Genomic DNA, 22,210 nt, shown 5'->3' on the forward strand with positions numbered 1-22,210 from the left:
AGGAAATAATGCATAGAAAATAATGCATAGAGACAATATAATATTTCAAATAAATATTTATTAATAAATAGTTCCCGTATTTTTAAAACTGACACCCTTCACGCATTTACAACAGTACAGTAGTTCAAGTGGCAGCAAATGGACTTAACACACGAAAAAGTCAATTTTCTATATGATCATGCAACTCCAGTTATTTTTACGTTACATTTGGAGATGTAAACAGAAGTAATAGACGCATAAACTTTACTATCTTCTACATCAATTATTTTGTTCTAACACCGCGTCAACTTCATTCCAATCAATATCTCCAACTTCGCTTGTTCCTGAAAAATCATCCCCAATTGCTGCTTTGGCTTCCGCCTGAATAAATATACAAAACCGCATAGGTCAACAATATCGGGTAAACTGTACTAATACACGTGGACGTTAACCACAAAACGTTGCTTGGGGACATACCAAAAGTGCAGCGACTTCATCAGACATTTCTAAGTTGTCCTCTTCATTCACTTATAAAAAAATGAAAAAAATGTGATGTCAGTTGAAGGAGATAGAATCCCAAATACTATTTTGGTGATTAGAAGTCCAAATTTTGCGACATTCAAAATTGTCCCTCGAGGTTGCTGTTTATATTGATTGACTTGAGAAATTTTGTATTCTGAACGAAGGCATATATACGCATACCTGATAAAATGTCAGGATGTTTCTCATGTGAATCTTTCGCCTTCTCCATTCGATCTACTTTGAAAGTATCCAACATTATTCTCTTTTCGTCAAACGGGCTTGAATCCCTCCATCTGCCTTCCATCGAGTTCCTTCGGTTTCCGTCGGTTTCCAACAAACTGCGACGACTTTGTTTGTTTTCTATGACATCGTTTAACAAATCTCGTAGTTCGCTATCTCCACTGAGCAGACTATCAATATTATCTAATCTCTGGAAATCAAGGGGGTCACCCAGAGACACATCTTCGAGCAATTCATCAACACGTGGATCTAAGGAATGGTCTACCCCCGTGTATTGATGATATACTCTGGTTAAAATCAAAACTCGCTGACATCTTTTTTTGGTAACTTTCGTAACTTTTTCTTGTGATAAACTGTCTTGCAGACTCCTCAACATCATATGCATACTCTGGTAAATCGCTGTTTTGCACGCTAAGCTCCGTATTCACTGAACTGTTTAACCTTGTCAAGCCAGCCTGACTAGGAATGGTTCGAGTGTTAGAAAGTTCTCTCGTTGATTTCCAGTTTGCTTTCTCAGTTGGTTTCTTTCTTCCTTTTTTACGGTCGAGATTTCTGTTCTCCTTGTAGCGATTGTTTGCCTTCACCCGAGTTGTTTTCTTGCCGGTTTTACGCTGGGAATTTGTCACAGAATTTTGAGTGATTAAAGGAGCTCTTTTTGGTGCGTGCTCTGCAACCATTTCATTCATAAGATCGTAAGCGGACAGCAATCTTTCATCGACATGTTCCTTTTTTTGCGTTCTTGAGAAAAAAAAGATTGCACCTTGTTCAATTTTGTTAGTATAAGATGCAGTGAATGAACAAAATCGTGTCGGACAGAGTTCGACGAACGATGATACAAGAGAGTTTGAAAGAAGATATATATAATACCTTCGATTATCTTGCCTTTCTTTTTCGCACTTTTTAAGTTTCTTTGACGATAGCTGGACCTGAAAATCGATACAGTTTAACCAAACACAAGCCTGCATGGAAAATTAAATTTGATATATAAACCATCATGCAGACTCACTTTCTCTTTCTGTATTTTACTCTGGAATGGTTTGAACTCTGTCTCTCTCTTTTCATCCAGTTTCTGACTCCATTCTTTATGTCGTAGTTTTCTTCTTCTCGCCATCCACTCTCGCAACTCTTCTTGTTTCTGGGGGGTTTTATCGCGACTTCTAAAATAAAGAAACAAACGTAATACCATCGACCTTTTTAAGATTGAAGACTGGCTGGTGTACAAGGTAGACTGGCATCCTGTTTTCACAGATGTCGCTGAAAAATGTAATCGTATACTGGTGTCTTAAGAGCTGCAGACTGTTATTAACAAGAAGACATCATGCTAAATTACAAACCTGGTTTTAGCGACAGTTGGGGTCGCTGTTCCCATCAAAATTTCTGTCAATTTTTCTCTAGAGATATTTAATACGTCTTCAGGCGTTAGTGATAGCTTAAATCTATAACAAAGAAAGCAGATGTACACTCAATCGACAATAGCTGGGTTTATACGTCGCATTTTGGTCACGTCAAATGCATTTCAAATAATTGATAATGGGATGATGAAAAGATACTAAGCTAATCTTTTAAATGGCATACGTATCAGCTCCGATAGTTTCAGACAGCTCCGACTTCTTTACGCGTGACTCCGATATGTTGATAGGACGGCTTGATTCGCTACTCCTCCGGCTTTGAATACCCTCCCGTTTATCCTTATATTCCTCTGAATCACCATTGAGTTTCGTATCTGTAAAGTCAGTTTTAGAGCTTGACGTTTCGTCCGAGGCATCAGACATATTTGCAGCATTAGTCTTTATCGGCGTTTTCTCCCGACTGTTCTCCAGAGAATCAACGCTTCTCTCTTCTGAGTAAAAACGGAAATTTTTATTGAAGATCAGCATAACGTATAACGCGCAAGAACAATCGTAAGGTTAAACATGGTTGGAAATTTCATATATATATTTCCTGAACTCTGACTGTGAGTGCTGTTGTAACAAAATATAATGAAGTGTTTTAATAACATACGAAGTTTACCATTGCGATCATCGGGGGCGAAGTTTGTTAATTCTTCCATAGGTTTATTAACCCAAGGACGAGTGTTTAAAACTGATTTCTTATGCTCGTATTGAACATGACTGCTTTTCTGTGACATTTCGTTTTCATCCGTCAATTCACCATGATAATTGGTGTTCTCAGTTTCAGGAAACATCGCCATCCTTGTATTGACTTTAGCAGCGTTGCGTGTTTGCTTTCTGGTTCCTCCTTCAACGTTTTCATCAACATCTCTCTTCCACTTGTCGACTTTTGGTGCGTGATCAGTAACCCTGTTTAGATTCTCAATGGTACGTAGCAACTGTATGAATGAAGAGAGAGAGAAAGTCTTAATAATAGAATTGCTAGTATGATTACAGTATGCTCTCTTGACATCCATATGACAGCCAAAGACTGGTGGGATAACTTCTTCTTCTCGGCTTAAAACATATTGCAGGCTCTCACACATGTGTGACAGTGGCAAGGTATACTGTATTTTCCGTTGGTTATCCTTTATATGAATATACTTACTCTGTTTGACCTTTGTAAATCCTGTTCCATATTCTGGGTTAACTCCTCAATAGCATCAAACTGTTCATTCATTTCTTGCAGTTGCAGTGAGAGCTTTCCTTTCGAAATTCTTTGTGCTTGATTTGGAGTATTACCACGGCTAGTTTGCTGATTCAATCTGTTAAAAAGAAAGGGGGAAAACCCCAATAGGTTTGAAATGCACCATTTCACTTCAACTTAAATTAGTAATTTTGCATTCTGCACGGTGAACTGACCAACCTTGAGCTTTGGAAGTCCTTTGGAGAGAAAACAGCAACTGTTGTACCATCACCTTTTTCAATGTCATTTACCAATATTTTCTCAGATGTTTGGGACGTCGGTGACACGGGACTATAATTCTTTATACCTGAAGAACACAGACGTAACTACATGCAATCTCTAAAGGTCATAAAAATTACAAAACCTCAAACTTTGGTAGCACTATTAGCCATAATGAGAGTTACAGAGGTTCTCACAAAATAACGATTTTGGCGTGCAGGGCCAGTTCTATAGTCTCATCCACTTTAGAGACGATTCAATTTTATCCGTTAATATAAGATTAGAATGCCCATATGTTCGCAGGCAATAACTGATAAATATCTGACTGAATAGATCAATAGGACTAGAACATTGATAAATTTTCTAACCCTCAACATTAGGCGTGTTTTCATTCTTACGATAATCAATATCTTCTTTCTCTTCAACAATAGCTTCCTTTTTATCCTGTGTTTGCCTTCTCACATCCTCCTCTGTAACATCGACAACACTAAGAAACATTCTCGGTCCATTTTCTCGGTCTGCATCTTTAGACGATGAAGTGATTTCTGATTGCTTTTGATCGATGTCTTGAATATCGAGGTACACATCAGTTGGGACACGAGGGAAAAGACTGGTTGCCTAAGAAATTGAATTTTTAAAACCGTATACTTGTCATAAACTGCAATTCATAAGACGCTGCACTTATCAATTTAAAACATAATATCACAATTGAAATTGAATTAAAGATAAAGAAGGTAAACACGCTTAAAAAAGCACGCTAAAATGTTCATGTTTATGTAGTTTTGTTTAACCAAACTTACAGCTTTGCTCTCATGTTTTTGTATGTTATCTGTGTTAATGGCAACGTCACACGTGTCGATCCTGGCTGGCATATTTTTGTATTCTTTCTCTGTTTGAATGCTTAGTTCTCTAGTTTGAACTCTGGGTTTCCTGGTCTCAACAATAGGTTCAGTTGTTTCGTGTCGTGGACTAGAAAATGTTTCTCGAGCAACGTCCACCATCGTGTCAGTTTGAACAGAAACTGGAAAGCGAAGAACATTTTCTGTACCAACTTTCGCATCAATAGCTATTGACGGTTCCGGAATATAAGACGGTATTTCAGTGTGAATATCACGAGCAGACACTTGTGAAGGTCTGTGAAGACGTGAAGATGCTGTTGATGTTACATTGCTTCCTCTATGCGTCCTTTCATCCTTATGCGACATCATGGTAGGTATTTTCTTTGTACTTCCAGGTTCATTGTAATTCTTACTGGGTTTTGTTTCGAAATTCTCATAGCGTACCCCAGGGCTCAATATTGAAGATACCTCAGAAACAATCAGGTCATCATCGTTCGTTACGTCACGTTGAAGATCTCGAATGATGTCATTAAGTTCTTTTAACTTACGACGTCTTGGTTTCATTTTCTTGCTTTTGCCATTACGAGAAGCAGATTTCTCATCGTTAGACTGAACAGTTACATGCGTGGCATCACCTGCTGCCTCTTCAAAAGGACCATCTCTGGACGTTTTCTTTGAGAAAGGCGCACCAGTTGGTCTTGCGGTGACATTCATATACAGCTGGTTTCGTCTTTTTACCCTTAAACATATTTTAATACCAACAACTCGTTAAAACGACTCTGTTTTAGGTGAAGAATCGTTTTATATAGTGGTAAAAAATGTTTTATATAGTGGTAAAAAATGAATGTGAAAATTGATCTTCAAGAGTATTTCAAAAATGATTTACCAAAGTGAGGCCACTGTTCCGGCCACAATTTTAACCGAAATATTCTCAATAACTTTCGGCATACCTTGCTTTTGATCTTTCGCCTACTAATTCATCGTTGTCTGAAATTCCTTTATTTCTTCCTGATTTGTCTTTCTCGGGATCACCGGCATATCTACTTTCAAACTCTGGGTAAAGGTTAGGTGGGACCATATCTGTTTCAGGTAGGTAAAGTAATGGAAACTGAAAATCGTCATTTTCAGGTACTTGGACTAAACGAAAATCATCGAAATTTCTGTCTTCGTTGTCTCGTCTGGAGAAATGCAGGAAAGGAGTGTTTTCAAAATGCCTTATCATCGGTTCTTGTTCTGGGAACGATAAATATTCCGCCGGATCTTGAGTTTGTTCGTTATTACTGAGTTGTAATAGTGGTAGTTCTCTATCTGGAACTCGTTGTGGGTCGGCGTGTTCTGGCCAAGCAATCTTGAATGGTAATGAGTCTGGAGTATGGCTATGAACTTCAGTTGGAAATTTTAGAAGAGGAATTGTGAAAGGGTCGTCATTTGTGGGAGCAATATTCATTTTAGGATCTCTCGTGTCATTCGAATATTCAACATCGGATAGGTCTTTTGTGAAAACATTGTGTTTCTCGTGATCATCGCCTGTGTTTGATGCTTGTGCTTTCTGTGGAGGTAGAATGTAGTTCGCAGTATCTGGCTCTTTCATCTCGTGGTCTTCATTGCTAATGAAAAAGACGTCAAATACATCATATTTCCCTTCGCTGATTTTTAAAAATTGTTTGAACATACCTGGCATCAACTTGGTCTTTTAGTGATAACAAGAAAGGAACGTTATTCGGAGTTGGTTCTTCACTGCTAATATCACGTTTGATTAAAGTTTCTTCTTTCTTGTCCACAATATCTGTTGTTTGGACAGCAACACTAACTATTTTGTCTTTGATATTATCATGGGAGTCCACCGCCTGGTTTGTCAACGGTACCTCGACTACGGAAGGTTTCGTCCGGGTATTCTCAGTCACATGATCTTGTTCAATTTTCTCAACTTGTGTTCCTTTGTCACTGTTAACTCTCGGAGCAGCGTTTGACCAAAGCCAGGGTGGAGGGGGGAGTGTTGGATTGTACCAAATTGGCCATCCTGTAGCGCTTGGAAATTGAACGTCACTGACAATTGGTGGAAACACTTGAAAGGGATAGTGAGCGGACTCCTGTGTTTGGTTTGGTGCTGCAGCATTCAATATTCCACTATTATCATTGCTTGGACAAGTGTTTGGGACAAAAGCCGTTGCTTCGGAGAGTTTGAGCTCATTGATGTCAGGTGGGCGAGGAGAGTTTTCCACTGTATCGTGATGATTGGTGGATGATTTGTGATGTGATGTTTTACCCTCATCCGTAGAAGGTTGGTATATTTTTCCTTGATCACTCGTTGCTTGTTTGTATACAGGAGCTGATGATGTCTGACTGTCTCTATATTGTTGTTGAGATGATGCATACACAGGATCCTTCTTTGTTTTGCCACGATTCTTTCCAGAAGACGTGGAAGGTTCTTGCCTTATTTTCCGGTTAAATCGACTTTTCCTAGTATTGTTTGTCCTGTGTAATTCGTCCTTTAATAATAAAACAAATTAGGTCTAGACGTTATGTACATTCAACCTACATTGCATACATTCTCATCATATCAGATTGATTGTTTCAGTTACACATGCGCATTGTGCAAAATGATATGAAAATTAGGAAGCCGTAGCTTTTTATGAACGTGCCGAAAAACGCTTTATATGTCTGAAGCCTGCAAGTTGTTTCTATTGGAAGAAGCAAACATATTTGCATCGTTTAATCACTTACTTTGTATATGGAAGCACTTGAATTCTCTTCAGTTGTATTAACTGTAAAATATAGGATAGTATTGATTAATTTATCCTGTGTCAAAATTAAGAACATGGTATGACTTACTTGTCGATGACTGCGATCTGTGTTCAGCCTGTTGCGCCTGTAAAGTAAAAAAACCCACAAGAAATGGTTAAAAAAGCGTAAAAACATAGAAGTAGAACCCAATTCATTAAATTACCTTTATAAACTTTCTCATTTCAGATCTAATTATCCTTCTTAACAAATCCCCCTCATCGACAGGCTTCACTCGTGGCTGCTCTGCTGAATCGCAACTACTGCTTTCTTTTTGTACTTTTCTTTTGGTTGTTTTTCGATGTCTCGTCTGTTTATAGTTGCTTGCAGTTGTAACCGAACTATCCGAATTCATGTTAGCTGCGAGTTTCATTTTAACTGCAACATTATTACGTATCTGTCCAACACTAAACGGTAATGGTACAAATAATTCATAAAAACCTAGGATACAAGTTCTGTTGCGCTTGTTTCCCAACTCTGTGAAGAGTTTTCTCCTGCGACATATTGAAAAAGTTCTGACGTGTGTAAATTGGAAAAGTGTACATAGAACATCAAAAATGGTCAATACTATTTTTCAATCTTCCTTGAAATATTTTTATCATGTTGACCATTTTGGAAACCGTTTCGAAATTTACCTCAATGACTCAGAGGATAGCGACATGTCATCCACACTAAAGATTCTTGGATAGGCACCAACTACACCAGCTTCGTTAACATCACTTGCAGATACCATCTCACTTAAAGATCCATATTTCTTACCATTAACCTAGAAAAAAAATAAAGTCAGACATTGTCGTGATACCCTCGAACCTTCACGACCCAGTCGAGTCATCCTCGATTACTGATGACAGGAAATCATTGCAATGATACCAACTGCGTTGTTGCCCAAAAAATAAACTTACGATTTTAGAGTCGTCTTGAGATGTGAAAGAAAACAAAGGCATATCTCCGTCGATGGATCCAAAACTCTTCCACTTGCTACCTAATGAAGATGAGGTTGGAGAGAAGTTCTTATTTCTTACTCCAGACATACTTGCAATACCCCGCATTTCTCCTTCCGTTTGGTTTAATATGGGTGCGTGTATTTTCTTCAAGGGACGATTATGGCGACAATCGGCTTGTTCTTCAGTAATATTAGTATTACCTTGTGAGTCAGATCTACCTGCCTCGTCGTGATCAAGAATAACTGAAATATTTCTGATTCCTTTTCTCTGTCTTTCTTTTTTTCTTTCGGTTGCGCTCAATTGGCCGTTCGTCTTTACTCCCATAGTTTCATCTGTGCTATCTACAAATTTTTCCTGTGTCAAACTTTTTTCTACTTCGTGTTTCCTCATCTCCTGATTCTTTGTTCCTCTTTTGCGTCTTCGTCTTACAGTGTCACAATCTTGTGACCCCCTCTCACTAAAAGACTCCACATTTAGGAGATTTTGCTCATCCATTTTGGCATGTTTTTTGCTTTTTGCCTCCAATCCTTGTACCTCGCTTTTTTCAAAAGATTTTCCAGCTTCTTCCATGTTGTCCTCTTGCGAAACGGCAGCAAATAAAGAAGGATCATCAGCTCCCTTGCTGCTTACAAAACCTTGTAACTCTGCTTTGCCTTTTTCCACTTCCACTGCAGTCTCAGGTAGAACTTCACCATCCTGTTTTGACTCACCTTCAACCGGATCATCTTTCCTCATATTTAATGGCGGAACTCCTTTCTTAAAGGATCTTTTCTTCTTTTTTACACGGGATGGTTTCCCTCGCACACACTTCCCTTTTGCTTTGGCAAAATCGTTGTAATAATTCTCAAACAACCACAAGGTATTAACAACAAGTTTGAGAGGGAGCTGTACTCTGATAGCAGTCGGTGAGGTAGTCGTATTTAAAAATGAGTAACTCCTGTTGACTGCTGGATTTCCTTTCTGGGTTTCGTCTATCAAACACCAGCGTTTCAACCACAAGAGTTTAGGCAAAAACGCTTGTAATTCCTCGCTAAAGCTCGATATTTGAATTCTACGCAAGTCAATCAGACTATTGGTACGTTTTAATGGTGTATGCTTATTCAGGTCGTGATCATCTGATGAAAACAAACCACTTTCTGTTCTTTTCTTTATGTTTCCTACGTCATGAAAACTTTCACTCCGTTGGATTCTCAAGCTACTCTTTCCAGGAGCCTTTACCTTCCTCCTCGCCATTGTCTCCACTGAAGACAAGTCTGCTTCGAGTACCGGCATATCTTTATATGGAAGAATCAACGGTACTTTCTTGTAATCCTCGCTTGTAACATTCTTTGCTAAAGTGATGAGTAGAAAGGTGTCCAGGAAGCGCAGGAAAGCAAAATCATGTTGAAAGTCAAGATTCTCACAGAAATCAGGGAGAACTTCTAAGAATTGATTCTCAAGCTGCACAGGAACGTTTTTCTTCTCTTTTCTTTGTTTCTTACACTGCTTTTGAAATCGAACTGTAAGTGATTCACCTTTTTCAAACTCCTCATCATAATTGCGTATCTTTCGAGTCATTCTATTTAGTTTATCTGTGGTAGGTATAGTCATGGCGGGATCAGGAGTGTGGAAATGTTGTGCGAGAATATCAACAGTTTCATAAGTCAGAGGTGATTCAGAGAGCAAAGTGAGAATACCATCCAACACATCAGCGTCAGCATCAAGAAAATTAGAAAATGGCAACAATTTTTGCAACCACACTAACACATCCGTACAATGTTTGAAAACTTCTTGTCTTTCCTCGTCTTTTGAAACCTTGTTAAATAGAAGGTTCATTCAAGTTGTTAAAAGTAACAAAATAACCCCAAATGTACTGAGTCAGCACCGGAGTGAGTCGTTGAACTAAAAACTAGAATGAAAAATGCTATCCGAATCGTAATAATAAGTGGAGGAGTGATTTTGTGTTCTGAGGGAGGCAGGCTTTTTGAGGCCCGTGAATTTTTTTGAGCACGAACTGCATGGATATACTTGCATTAAAATATTCCAACCGAATTTCTTTTACCACTTAAAAGATAGATGAACTTCAACAGTGCAAAGTCACTTGCTGGGAGGTGTATGAGGTGTGTGATATGCAGTGATATAACATATTGCGAGAGTATAGCTTAGTACGTACTGGGGATAGATTCTGCTTCACTTTACTGTATTTTCGTGATGAAAGAGCAAGTTCGTTCCTCACATCAAGTAACCACATTAGGATACAGAATTCTTGGAAGCTTCGCGTTACTTCTCACAACATAAAATGAAAGTTATTAGAACAAAAAACAAAATACACGCAGAGAAATACTAAAAGAATAGTTCAGGAAAATAATATTTTTAGCTGTTATAGGGTAAACCTATAGAAAATAGACATATTTGTACTTGATTACGAAGTAGTGTTGACAAACCTGAATCCAGATTTTCGTAATCACGTGTATCAATGTAAACGCTGTTTGTACTGATAATTTCTTTAATAATAGTCGGCAATGCTTCAGCATGATCATCACTCCGGTTTCTTACAACATGTTTACAATATTCTTGAGCACAGTGCAGGAAACAACTTGAAGCTCTGTACATTGCTAAAATTTTCTGAACAATAATGGCGATCTCACTTCGTAAGGAAATTTCTTTGCGTGTTTCTTCACTTAAAACATCCTAAAAATATACCACAAAGATTGACCACTTAATTTAGGGAGGGGGGGGACATTGAGCACTTACTTATGGGATGGGGGGATTCGCAACCTAATATAGGGATGGGGGTATATTCTTTCACAATTTAATATGGGGATGGGGAACATATTCTTCTAATACACTTTCACACAATTTCAGTACGCGTCAGTCTTGTTGCTTGGTCTCGTTGGTACGCACCAAGAAGGAATCTTCGACTGTTCTTATTCGCAAATTTGTGAATGATGGTCTGACCTGATGATGATGTGGGTGTTATAATACGAGTAATGGACTTACCCCATCATTTCTTGCTGGCTGAGGGCAGTATAATGGTGGTGCAGGCAAATAAAGATCTTGTGGAACCATCCAATCAAGTTTTGAAATAATCTTTCTTAATATCACAATCAATTGTTTGATTATCTCGGGAACAAGGTTGAGTTCTGTAATCACGCTGGCTTCCAAAAGATTTCGCAGGTTGGATATACCTTCATCGTCAAATATCTCTCGTGTTCCATCAACAACATCACCTTCCTGGAAAAATATTAGGTAATTGGTTGAACAGTACACACCAATTGTCATTAAATGCCCCAGAAATTTGTAGCATTCATAATTTCCACGTGTTAAAAATAGAGATCGTTAGTAAAAGAAACATTTTGTAAATGAATGTTACCATAAAATTTCCATCAAGTTTCAAAATAGTATGTATTCTTTCCTTCATTAACCGTTTTGGTTCAGGCACCTCAATGGCCATCTTTGCATGATCATATGACTTCTTAACATATCGTTCGTTTCTCATTCGAAATTGCTCCGTCACAGACAAAAGAAATGCTATCTTCCAGTCCCCTAAACAATTTGCAAACCACGCGGCTTCTCCAAGTAAACCAGAAACAAGTAACATTTCCATTGTGTGATCAGCGGTCCAAAGATGTTCGAGTTTTTGTTGACTAATAACTTCTGTCAATCTTTGTTGAGAAAGATTCTTTATGGTAGAAGTGTGGGTTGAGGGGATGACATCTAGTATAGAAAGAATTAGTATAGTATTTTGAAGTTAAAGAAACCCTTTTCTTCCATCACGTGCAATATGTGATTTTGTTCAAACCAATGGTGAAAAGTAATCCTGTAGAAGAATAAGAACTATTATCATTACCTTCGCATGATTCATTGAAACAAGTTGTTGTTGTTTGAGACCGAAACGGCTTTGGTATGACAAGGGGTAGGTTTGTGAAATAACAAGTCATAAATCTTGCTAACTGTTGAACAACAGGTATCCCACGATTATCTGTAATCCAGGCAAGGGGATATTTCACTAACACTGACATCTGTACCATCTTTAACGAAGACGAGGATGTTACTTTAACTTCCGTATCATCGACAGTAATGAGTGCTTGATTTCCTTCGTACGTTGTGTTTAAGATATCCCGAAGATTAACATCGCGAGTTGTATCAATAAATGAATAAACTAAGCCTAAAGCTGCTTTGAGATCATAGTTCTCCAGGTTGATATACAATATAGTCAACAGAGTCTCTATATCTGCTGATAACTTCGAGAAAAGGTCTTCCTCTATCAGAGAAGCGCCGAAACTTGACAGACGTCGCCGCCCTAATGAATCAGGTTGATTTAATTCCAAAGAAGAAGATGTGACAAAATCCTTCACCTCGGATAAACAAATTTCTTTGTTGTTTTCATGAAAAGATCTTTCCAAAAGGTCAACAGCCTGCTTGTAGTTTCCATCTAAGTACATCTTGTATCCTGAAAATGTACATTTATAGTAAACTACACGAAAAAAATATCAAACATCAAAAAGGCAGTAGATACAGTCCTTGCACCAATGATGAAGATATTCTTTAACATCAACACCATTAAGTCAAATTTTAAACCTTTTTCTGATCTCACATATTTTATACCAACCTTGATCAGACAGACTTTCTAAACTTATTGGCAAAGTAAGATTTCTTGACGAGTTCATGGCTTGCAGTTTTCTCTGAATCCAGCAAAGGATCTGAAGCAATCTTTCATCAGAAGTGTGCGTCTTTCGAACCCCAGTCTTGAGGTTTGATTTGTATTTCTTACATACATAATGGTACAAGGTTAACCATGATTGATCTAACTTGCAGTCGTGATTAACGCATTTCTCAATGGTTGGACCGCCATAATGAGAACAAGGTTCAGAACATTTGTCAAATGACGGCGAATAGTTGTCGCCTAAGAAATGCGAACTAGTGCAGTTACCAGCAGCTGCCCACGAGTATATTTCACGAAGAAAGACTTCTGCCATCCGCAATATCGTCTTACATAAATCAATTATATCTTGAAAATCAAACTTGTTTGAACTAACCAAGCATTTTATGGTGGAATGAACGAACTGAGTTAACCATGGTAAACAGTGTTGGTAAATCACATCCCAACGAAAAGCTTCAAAACAGGACTGAACAAATGATGCAATGTTGTGAAGCAACGCATCATTATTCGCCAGACCGCAATGGCTTTCATCTTCCAGTAAAATTGTTAACAATTTAACCCACGTATGAATGAGCAAGTTTAAAGCCACATGCATGTTTGCTGACCAGTGTATCCCACATGATGTCCCTATTCCGAATCCTTGTAAAATAATGCTTTCTGCTTTCATTATTTTCTGCTTGACACTCATTTCCTCAACGTTGAGAAAGCTACACTTGTTATCCTCCGTGTCACCGAATGTAATTACACCAGCTTCAATATCTTGCACAATCCCAAAACCTATGGAATTATGAAACTTATTTAAAACTTATTTAAACTTAGAATTGTGAAACTTATCAAAATACAAGTCAGGCTCGACGTCAACCAGTCATCATACTCCTCTAAAGCTTGACATACCTGTTGCTGTTTCTGATAACGTGCTTCCAGGTGAGCTATGTTCACCAACATCCTTTCCATATTTCGCCATAAACGTGCTAGCAGCGGTCACGTCGGTGACGCTTTTCTCCAAAGTTGTATTTTCTGACTCGTGTAAAGTTGAATCGCTGGACAGAAATCGTGTGGCATCTTTAGTTAATTTTGTAATGAGTTCGCTATAATCAGGCTTTGAGTTTAAATCGAATATGGTAACCATATATCCATCAGAGCACAACATAAGAGGCTGGCTGGGATGAACACAAACCGAGAACTTCTGATGGAAAATATCCTTCTCCGAACCGGATGATATCTCGGAATTTTCAGGTGGAATATTTTCCTGGAAAGATCTAAAACATGGAAACAGTTGTCATAAATTATTGTACATGAACAGTTGATTCTATTAGCTGAACCCCATAGGTGCTTAACAATTTATACAGATTGTTCATTCTTATATAACGTTACGAAATTATGTTGAATCTTCAAAACAATGCAACTTACTTTACAGTAATGCGTGGATGGAGGGACAGAAAAAGACTTGGTCCTAGATTCATACCATGACCTGTTGTGACGAGTTTGACAGGCTCCCCGAGTTTTGATGTTATAAACAATGCGCCATTACGAGTAATACCAATCAATAACAAACTATCTGTTGTCCACGATATGTCACTAACCCACCATGTTCTAAACAGATATACAGTACTATTGCAATTATACAAATATTATCTAAATCGGAAGTCCTTCTGAAGACATGCAGCCACTATCTTTTTGTCTCATTAAAACTCTTGCAATAGGGCGTGCCAGGCTGTAGCAGAGAGCATGCAGGTATGAAACGTAAAATACTAAGCAGAGATATCACAAAATACCGACCTTCCTGTTGATAAGCCAGAACCACCACAACATTTCATGTCTACGACGCACGTTGTGGAATGAAGGCTTGAACAAAATATTAATCTCGTATTCTTGGCGAGTTTTTTGATTGAGCACAATCGCAAGAATCTGACCGTCCGGTGAGTAACGACAGACATAGACGAACCTTCCTTTCACTAATCTTGAGGCAGGAGTTATACTGTATAACGGCCGTAAGTGATTTCCACTTGATGGAACATCGTACGCTCTCAACAACTATACAGCAAGAAGTTAAATATATTGCTTTGGTTAATACAGATCTATTGTACAGTTTTAGAGAATTTTCGACTGACTCTCAAACAACGGCAGAATGTTGTATTTATTGGACCAACGAATGTCCCAACAGTTACAATTATTGTATATACAAGTAGTGTATATCATTGAGCTCATGCAGTATATGTTATTATATTCTTCATGTTCAAAAACAAAACCATTACAATACCTTCAGGGGATGTGGTTTCTTCATCTTGGTTAAGAATATTATGTGCAAGGTTAGAAAACATCATCTCATCACGTGATTTCACAATTAAAGTGGTAACAGCAAGTTCTGGTCCTTTGTTGAAGACGTATGAAAGTGCACCACATCTACCAACAATCTTAAACATTCATTGCAAAATATTAGGCGTAAACATTAACGTATGCCAATACATAAAATCAAAGATGACTTAATTCGTCACGACCGTTTTACCTCGTCTGAATAAAGGACACAATCAACGGTCGCTTCCTTACAGGAAGGACTAGGTAGGGAATATTCACCATGATGAACCTGACTCCATGTTCCAATGATGTTATGAGAATTATCTATCAAGCAGTAGCAAAAGGTAAAAGTTAAGACTTCATCGAAACGTAAAGCTGGCGCTGAAGGAACAATGATAGGGAATTTCCTCACAGTTCAGACGCACGTGTACCTGAATCTTGTTTCTCAGTCTTTTGCCACAAGAAGAGCTTTTCAAACCCAATCATTAAAAGCAACATGCTTCCACATGAGGAAAGAAAGATTCGATTTTTTGAGTTACCTACAATAGTAAAATAACTATAATTCTGAATGATGAATTTTGGATGTCAAATGTCATATATACGTAAAGATATTCTCTTTCCGGAACTTGGCCAGAGACCTAATTCGGGGCCGTTTTGAAATTATAACACTGTAACTACAATGAAAACGCTATAATTTGCCTATTTTTTGCTTATAAATTGACGTATAACGAGGAATGAGAGTGAAAATGATTGAACAAACGCATGTAGCTAATACCTTTATCCGCCTCATTGAATACTTTAGGCAGTCCCGTAATAAACTGAACTTTATCTCGATCCCATAAAAAAATCTTGCCATCGCATAAAGCACCACACAAAAACTGACCTATAAAATTAAAAATTTGGTTGAAAGAAGTGCATATACGTAAGGCGCCAAATGAAAACTAGTGACAATCCCATTATCTCTATAAATCGAGGCAGATTATTTTTTCACTGTCCCAAAAAATCAGCGCAAAATTATGTTACATTAGTGACAAAAAAATTGAAGCAAAACAGCTTGATAATAAAACGTTTTCTTAATGAAAGATAAATCTTGCATATATCAGTTCCTCACCATTCTGTGACACATTCAAAGCACAGACATCATCCATCAAAGTATGAAGTTTAGCAATTTTCTTTTTTGTCTTTCCCTGAAGGAATATAAAGTTGACTGACCCGTTTGCCATCCAAAATAAATAGACCATCTTGTTCCTGTAATAAAACAATGGAACTTAGACAAATGCAAATTATGGCGTGAAGAATCGGCTGCATAGTGCACGTGCACAGTATTATGCTCAGCTGGTTGTTTCTCCGTTCGTTCCATTAGCCTACGATCACTGGCTTACGATATACGCCTGCAACACATGCTTCGCCCGCACACCCATAAATTGAGCTGCGTAGCCTGGGGCGACCTCTTGACATTTTTGGTTGGTCACTGCTACCCTCAGGGCTCAGGCGGGCTTAAAAATTAAATGTTTGAGGGATCGTACTTTTACTACTTTATTATGAAAAGGTAACAGGATACGTTTCAAAAAAGAAGCGGACAACGAACTGATTCCAAAGAGATCGAACCCGTCTGTACCGAACCCGCTGTAAACTCCATGGCGGTACCACTGCGTTACACTTACAGTGAGAACACTAAGTTCACGAGAATCTATTATATATTTTCAATTTGTTTTAGGTCATTAAAAAGGAAAGAACTTTCCTCCTTTCCAGACCGGACTGACAATTTTCGGACCTGGCGGTTGGGAGAAAAATACGGGCTCTTAGTCTCAGGCCCCACGTGTATGTACGTCTCGACGTCACTACTTTTGTAGGCGTGCGCAATTATGGTGTTATGAAAGATTAGAATTATAAATTGTGATCCACTAAAACGAACAAAAGATCATGTACATTTGTAAATAATATAAATTCTGAATTCACACGCATTTTATTGCCAGTTTTTGAATATTTCTTACAAAAGTAAAGAGCTCAGTTTAGTAAATATTCTGGGCCCCCAAAGACCACTGACACTGGATTTAAACCTGAATCACTATAAACAGCTCAGTATTTCATGCAGCCTTCAAGCAATGTGTCTGTTGTGTTAAGAAATGAAAATGATGGGAGAAAACAAGTGAACTATTTTGCTTAGGAATTACAGACAAAATAAAGGTCCATTCACAGGATCCAATTTTGTCTGATTCAATTCACTTCTGATGCGTGAAATGTATCCTGTGATTGATAAAGCAGTACTGCATTGCCTTTAGTTGAGTTTCTGTCCATATACGTTGCAACGAGAAACATTCCTCAGAAGTGAATTTGATTGTGTGAATTGTATCATTTTATTTCAATTTATACTGTACCTGCCCAATCCAAGATAGTTTTGGCCATGGTTTTTTTCGTTTGATACTAACAGAGGAGACTAAGTTCAAGACCAGCTGCATCCTTCAGTCAGCCTTCAAAGTTGTGACGGGTAGTTAATGCTAAGCAATGATACTGATTTATCTTATTATATGGCATGAACTCCCCTGGTGTATGATTTTAAAATATAGTATAATGGATAGCTTTAATGCTTTCACTGCATAAAATGCCATTAAAGCAAAAGATAATGAGATGAAAATTAGGGGTAATAGTGTTTATCAATTGACGAAAATGTAAGATCTAAACTAGGCCTTAATCGCCTTATTTTATGTGCTGACAGGCTGCTGTTATTCATAGTACCTATCCTTATGACCTTATTCACTGTCTATAAACGTACATATCAGAATGAATTCAGGCACAAATGAAGTGATAGATCAATCTCGTCTTTTTAAGTCATTTAACCTCAGCAAACAAACAACATATGCAATTTTGTAACCTCAATTTGGCGTTTTATAATATAGTTTATGCATAATAAACATAGATTAAATGTCATGTTTACAAGTTAAATGAAAGGTAGTAATGCACATTCAATTAAGTCTTACTCTAGATCCACTGATCAGTCACAATTTGAGAGTCAAGAAGGATAATAACCAAATTTTTTTGTTCATTTTGCGTTCTTTTTAACGCTTTCATTCTGCTTTCACTAGCAGCTAAATCCTGGAATTTGGCAGCCATATTGGATTTTACCGCGCAAACCACTGAGCTATATATATACAATATAGCTAAACTGTAAATGAAAATAAATTCTAAAAAGGATTTTTTATGGAGTATAATCAGTGTATTCAATATTATCTTAATCATCTCTGTGTACCATGCACCCACCTTTGTGCATGGTAGATGAAAGTTTAAAAAAGATTTATAAGATTTAGTAAATGAGGACTGAGGTGTTAACTGTTAATTGATTAGAAGTTGATTCATACATTTGTAGGTACAAACGAATTCTCAATCGTTTACATAACGAATTCGTAAGAGTTCTACAGAACTTCTACGACTTCAAAATTACTCCCGTATGCGTGAAATGGTGCTGTTTATCATGCATTCATGCTGAAATCAACGCTGTAAGAAGTGTGAGAATTAAAATATCTTACATGAAGCAGTGCATGTCGTTACCCAGGCGCTGTAATCACTGATCACAGACGCATTTCACTTTCCAGAAAGTTAATGTTGATTGGAATTTTTATTTTAAGTCGTGGAGTCCACACGTGGCATAAAGCAGTTGCTCTCTAGTGTTTGTTTTATTTATACCTGAATATTGCAAGCAACAAGAATGAAGGGAGTTTTGTTCTTTTTCTTACTACTGGTGAGTTCAATTTTAGGCTGAGTCCTTATAAAATAGCCTTACCTACACCAACCAGAATGCACGCAAATGAGCAAGCAGTGACAGTGATTAATGCATACATTGTTTATATTTTCTAGTGCGTTTTTACGGTGCAGTGTAAGAAGCAGAAAAATAGTGATAGGAAAGATATTATAATTATCAACGATGTTAAATTTTTCAAAAAAGTTATGAAAACGCACACTAATCTCCTCGTATTATTTTCACAGTCAGGTAGGGTTGAGTGTTGATGTTTATCAATCAATGTCACTAGTGGGAATTAAGGTCCTCTTACGCTAATAGGAAGGATCAGGTGGAGGGTGCGCTGCAAGGCATTCTCTTGCTCTTTCAATTTGAATGATGCCCTTTCAAATGGAATGATTCAATGCAATTTGTTCATACAGTAATTCAGAATATGCCAGATATGCAGTCATAGACGTTTTCAGATTCATGTTAGCCCATATGTCTGACCCTTGGTCACTAAGATCATTTATCAAAAGAAAATACCATAAAGTAAAGTGTCCAAGATTTTTCAAACACTTATACAACAATTCAACAAATCTCCCCTTCTTTGCAACATTCTGTTTTCCTTGGTAATATGGCAATGTTTCCATTGGTAATATCATTCTATAGTTGTACATAGTTGTACATAGACAAATTTAAAAGACTCTACTGATAAGTCTCTGTTTTTTTTGTAGAGAAAGAAGTAGAAGACAAGTTGAACTTATTGGGTACTTTGGCAAAGGATTTCAAAGGCAAAGGATCAATAGCCTTTGTAAATTGTGGGTAAGTTGAATTGTTTTAGATGAACAGCTGCTGTATGTGTTTTTGTGTCAGTATGCATAGTATATTTTATCCTTAGCCTATTTTTTATCCCTGTACATTATTATAATGTTCTGAAAAAAAAATATAGCAACATAACAACTAATAAGGTATACAGTAGTGGCCTGTTTTGCACATTGTGTTTCTCTCATGTACTGAAGCATTGGAAACAATTTGATAGTGTGATCCTTTATAATTATTACTTTATTAATTATTAAAAATTATATTGTTTCCACATCACCAAGTAAACACAAACAAAATGATAGAACAAGTATGTATTACAATACAATCCAGTTTCCAACCCATGTCTCTATTGAGTAATGGTGGAACAGTGATCTAAAATCAAGTTGGCTATTGATCTTTTTCAATTTTGTTTGCTTTTCCCCCCACTATTTAAATATTTCCTCTCTTCTCACTTTGTGAAGTGTGTGACTTCTTGTTTTTAAGGGAGTATTCAAAATTATGCAAGAAATTTAAAATTTCAGCAAAGTATGGTCCAGTATTAAAACATTACAAGTAAGTTATATTATTTTATGATGGTGTATTTCTTTGCACAGAACTTTTGTCTTCCAATATCAAGTAGAAGAGGCATTTTGTTAGAGCATGCTTTCTTCTCTACAGAAATGGTAAATTCAATAAAGACTATAATAGAAAAGACACATTAAAGGTATACTATTTCTGTATTTGCTTTCATTAGAAAATGACTGCAAACAGGTGTTAGTTTATGTGAAATTTTGAGTAATTGTTTGTGTTTTCTCAAACAACAGTCTCTTACAACATTTATGAATAATCCAACTGGAGACACTCCATGGGAGGAAGAACCTGGGGCAGAAACTGTTCGACATATTGATGGTGATAAGGTGTTGTTTACTTTATAAACCTTTATCCTAAATCACCAGAACAAAAAAGTGACAGCATATCAAATAAAAACACTCTTTGCAAACAAAGTTAAATGACTTAGAGTTTAGGTTATGGGAAACAAAATTCAACATTAAACATACGAACGATGTTGCAATCCTTTTTATAGTGGCAACTTCCATAGTAATTGCTGTCACTATACTAGTTGATTTGACCTTAACAATCTCTTTTGCTGCTTTTTAGGATTTAGCCAAGGTACTAGCCAAAGAGAAAAAACCTGTTTTTGTTATGTTCTATGCTCCTTGTAAGTTATCCACCATAATTTTGACTACTCGGAAAACATGGAAAGCTGTCAGATAAATGCAGATTTGAGACGTCACAAACAAGAGGGAATTGTAATAGAAAATGTGTAATACGTTTTCAGTGTATGTGGTACTTTTTTACAGGGTGTGGATTCTGCAAAAGATTAAAGCCCACTTATCAGGAAATAGCCTCAGAATTAAAACAGTCTATTGTAAGTATTTTGTATTTGTATTTATTAAACTACAGCTATATGGTCATAATTACTTTATCTGTATTTTTATACAATATTAAAATCTTTCTAGATTCTTGCTGGCATGGATGTTGATAATGCTGAAAGTATGAACACAAGAGTGCAGTTTAACATCACTGGATTTCCAACATTAATATATTTCCAGTAAGTTGTATGCTGAGTGTTTTATGTGGTTATTAATATGAGCTTGTTTGTTTAATTGTTGTATGTATCTTTTAAAACCCCTATAAGCCAAATCTGAATCAATTTATCGTAAACATCGAACACAGACTGCCAATTGTTACACTAATTTTGGCTTAGAAATGTGCGATTGTCAGGGTAAATGAATTTCATGTACATAAGATTCAGATATCTCCCTCATTCCTCTGTGTAGCGGTGGTAAGGAATTGTACAGATATAAAGGAAAGCACGAGAAAGAAATTCTGATTGAATGGTTACAAAAGTAAGTGACACATGCTGGATGATATGATAATTGTTGTGATTACGTCACGTTCTTGCTTTTGTAATGTTGCTGCTGCATGTTGAGATTTTTCATTTGCGGTCACTGGTTCTTGTTATTCCACGTTAGTGTTGGCGTTGACGTGTCTCGCGTTCTTATGGTTTAACGTTGATTCTTAATCAATGGTTTCACTCCAAACTATTAAATAAAAAGACAAATCCTTCAGTTATCATAATTACTCAACTTTCAGTCCCACAGACGATAGTCCAAAAGATGAAGAAGAAGAGCAATGGAAGGATACGCCGAGTGAAGTTGTTCATTTGACTGATGATACATTTGATGATTATGTTGCTGCTAATCCCTCCGTGCTTGTTATGTTTTATGCACCTTGTAAGTGCTGTACCTTACCAACATCCTAAACGTACGTGATAACATTACTCTTTTCACAATGAACCATGATGTTTGATCGTTTTTCTAAAGGGTGTGGTCACTGTAAAGCAATGAAACCTGAATATGTCGACGCAGCTCAAAGGATGAAGGATGAAGATGTAAGTCAAAAATGAAAATTTCTAAACTAAGAACAGAATAATTTGTATCTCATTGCGCTAAACATGCGCTAAACTGACCTACTGACACGTTAAAAATTCTTCATACTAAGTTATACCAAGCAACTTTCGTTAGGTTTGTCTCATGCAACAGACTGTACTTTA

General features: G+C 37.1%; 3 protein-coding genes across 4 annotated transcripts in view; 1 reads left to right on the forward strand and 2 right to left on the reverse strand.

Moving 5' to 3' along the window:
* Window positions 1–22,210, forward strand: part of LOC114518512 (protein disulfide-isomerase A5-like) — a 28,734-nt gene that overhangs the window by 270 nt on the left and 6,254 nt on the right. The window contains exons 2-13 of one of the 2 annotated variants that reach the window (XM_028538534.1): window positions 18,701–18,813; window positions 18,930–19,062; window positions 19,527–19,614; window positions 20,098–20,166; window positions 20,272–20,317; window positions 20,418–20,510; window positions 20,752–20,812; window positions 20,955–21,022; window positions 21,114–21,205; window positions 21,435–21,503; window positions 21,751–21,890; window positions 21,981–22,048. In XM_028538534.1, the coding sequence (XP_028394335.1) occupies window positions 18,781–18,813; window positions 18,930–19,062; window positions 19,527–19,614; window positions 20,098–20,166; window positions 20,272–20,317; window positions 20,418–20,510; window positions 20,752–20,812; window positions 20,955–21,022; window positions 21,114–21,205; window positions 21,435–21,503; window positions 21,751–21,890; window positions 21,981–22,048 (960 nt within the window). In that variant the 5' untranslated portion in view covers window positions 18,701–18,780. Of the gene's footprint in view, window positions 1–18,675; window positions 18,814–18,929; window positions 19,063–19,526; window positions 19,615–20,097; window positions 20,167–20,271; window positions 20,318–20,417; window positions 20,511–20,751; window positions 20,813–20,954; window positions 21,023–21,113; window positions 21,206–21,434; window positions 21,504–21,750; window positions 21,891–21,980; window positions 22,049–22,210 lie in introns of those variants that run through there. The other variant, XM_028538543.1, reaches the window with a different exon arrangement.
* LOC114518472 lies at window positions 78–14,599 on the reverse strand. The gene is made up of 29 exons (XM_028538474.1): window positions 14,562–14,599; window positions 14,193–14,375; window positions 13,677–14,041; window positions 12,732–13,559; window positions 11,970–12,572; window positions 11,493–11,836; window positions 11,120–11,353; window positions 10,564–10,810; window positions 10,293–10,405; window positions 8,099–9,934; window positions 7,832–7,962; window positions 7,363–7,603; window positions 7,248–7,284; window positions 7,140–7,180; window positions 6,090–6,904; window positions 5,366–6,022; window positions 4,377–5,154; window positions 3,945–4,194; window positions 3,538–3,664; window positions 3,280–3,436; window positions 2,743–3,070; window positions 2,317–2,581; window positions 2,076–2,177; window positions 1,748–1,898; window positions 1,609–1,667; window positions 1,129–1,479; window positions 682–1,028; window positions 457–506; window positions 78–360 (listed from the first exon to the last, which is right to left on the reverse strand). The coding sequence occupies exons 1-29, from the start codon at window positions 14,597–14,599 to the stop codon at window positions 259–261; spliced, it is 9,780 nt and encodes a 3,259-aa protein (XP_028394275.1). The 3' UTR covers window positions 78–258.
* LOC114518525 (ciliogenesis and planar polarity effector 1-like) lies at window positions 14,284–18,194 on the reverse strand. The gene is made up of 9 exons (XM_028538556.1): window positions 18,056–18,194; window positions 17,456–17,548; window positions 16,189–16,325; window positions 15,853–15,960; window positions 15,509–15,616; window positions 15,289–15,401; window positions 15,043–15,196; window positions 14,562–14,816; window positions 14,284–14,375 (listed from the first exon to the last, which is right to left on the reverse strand). Exons 3-8 carry the CDS (start codon window positions 16,316–16,318, stop codon window positions 14,641–14,643), a joined length of 789 nt encoding a protein of 262 aa, XP_028394357.1. The 5' UTR covers window positions 16,319–16,325; window positions 17,456–17,548; window positions 18,056–18,194; the 3' UTR covers window positions 14,284–14,375; window positions 14,562–14,640.

This window comes from Dendronephthya gigantea, unplaced genomic scaffold, assembly GCF_004324835.1.
Source record: "Dendronephthya gigantea isolate DGI-Jeju-01 unplaced genomic scaffold, DenGig_1.0 000000F, whole genome shotgun sequence".
Lineage (NCBI taxonomy): Eukaryota > Metazoa > Cnidaria > Anthozoa > Malacalcyonacea > Nephtheidae > Dendronephthya > Dendronephthya gigantea.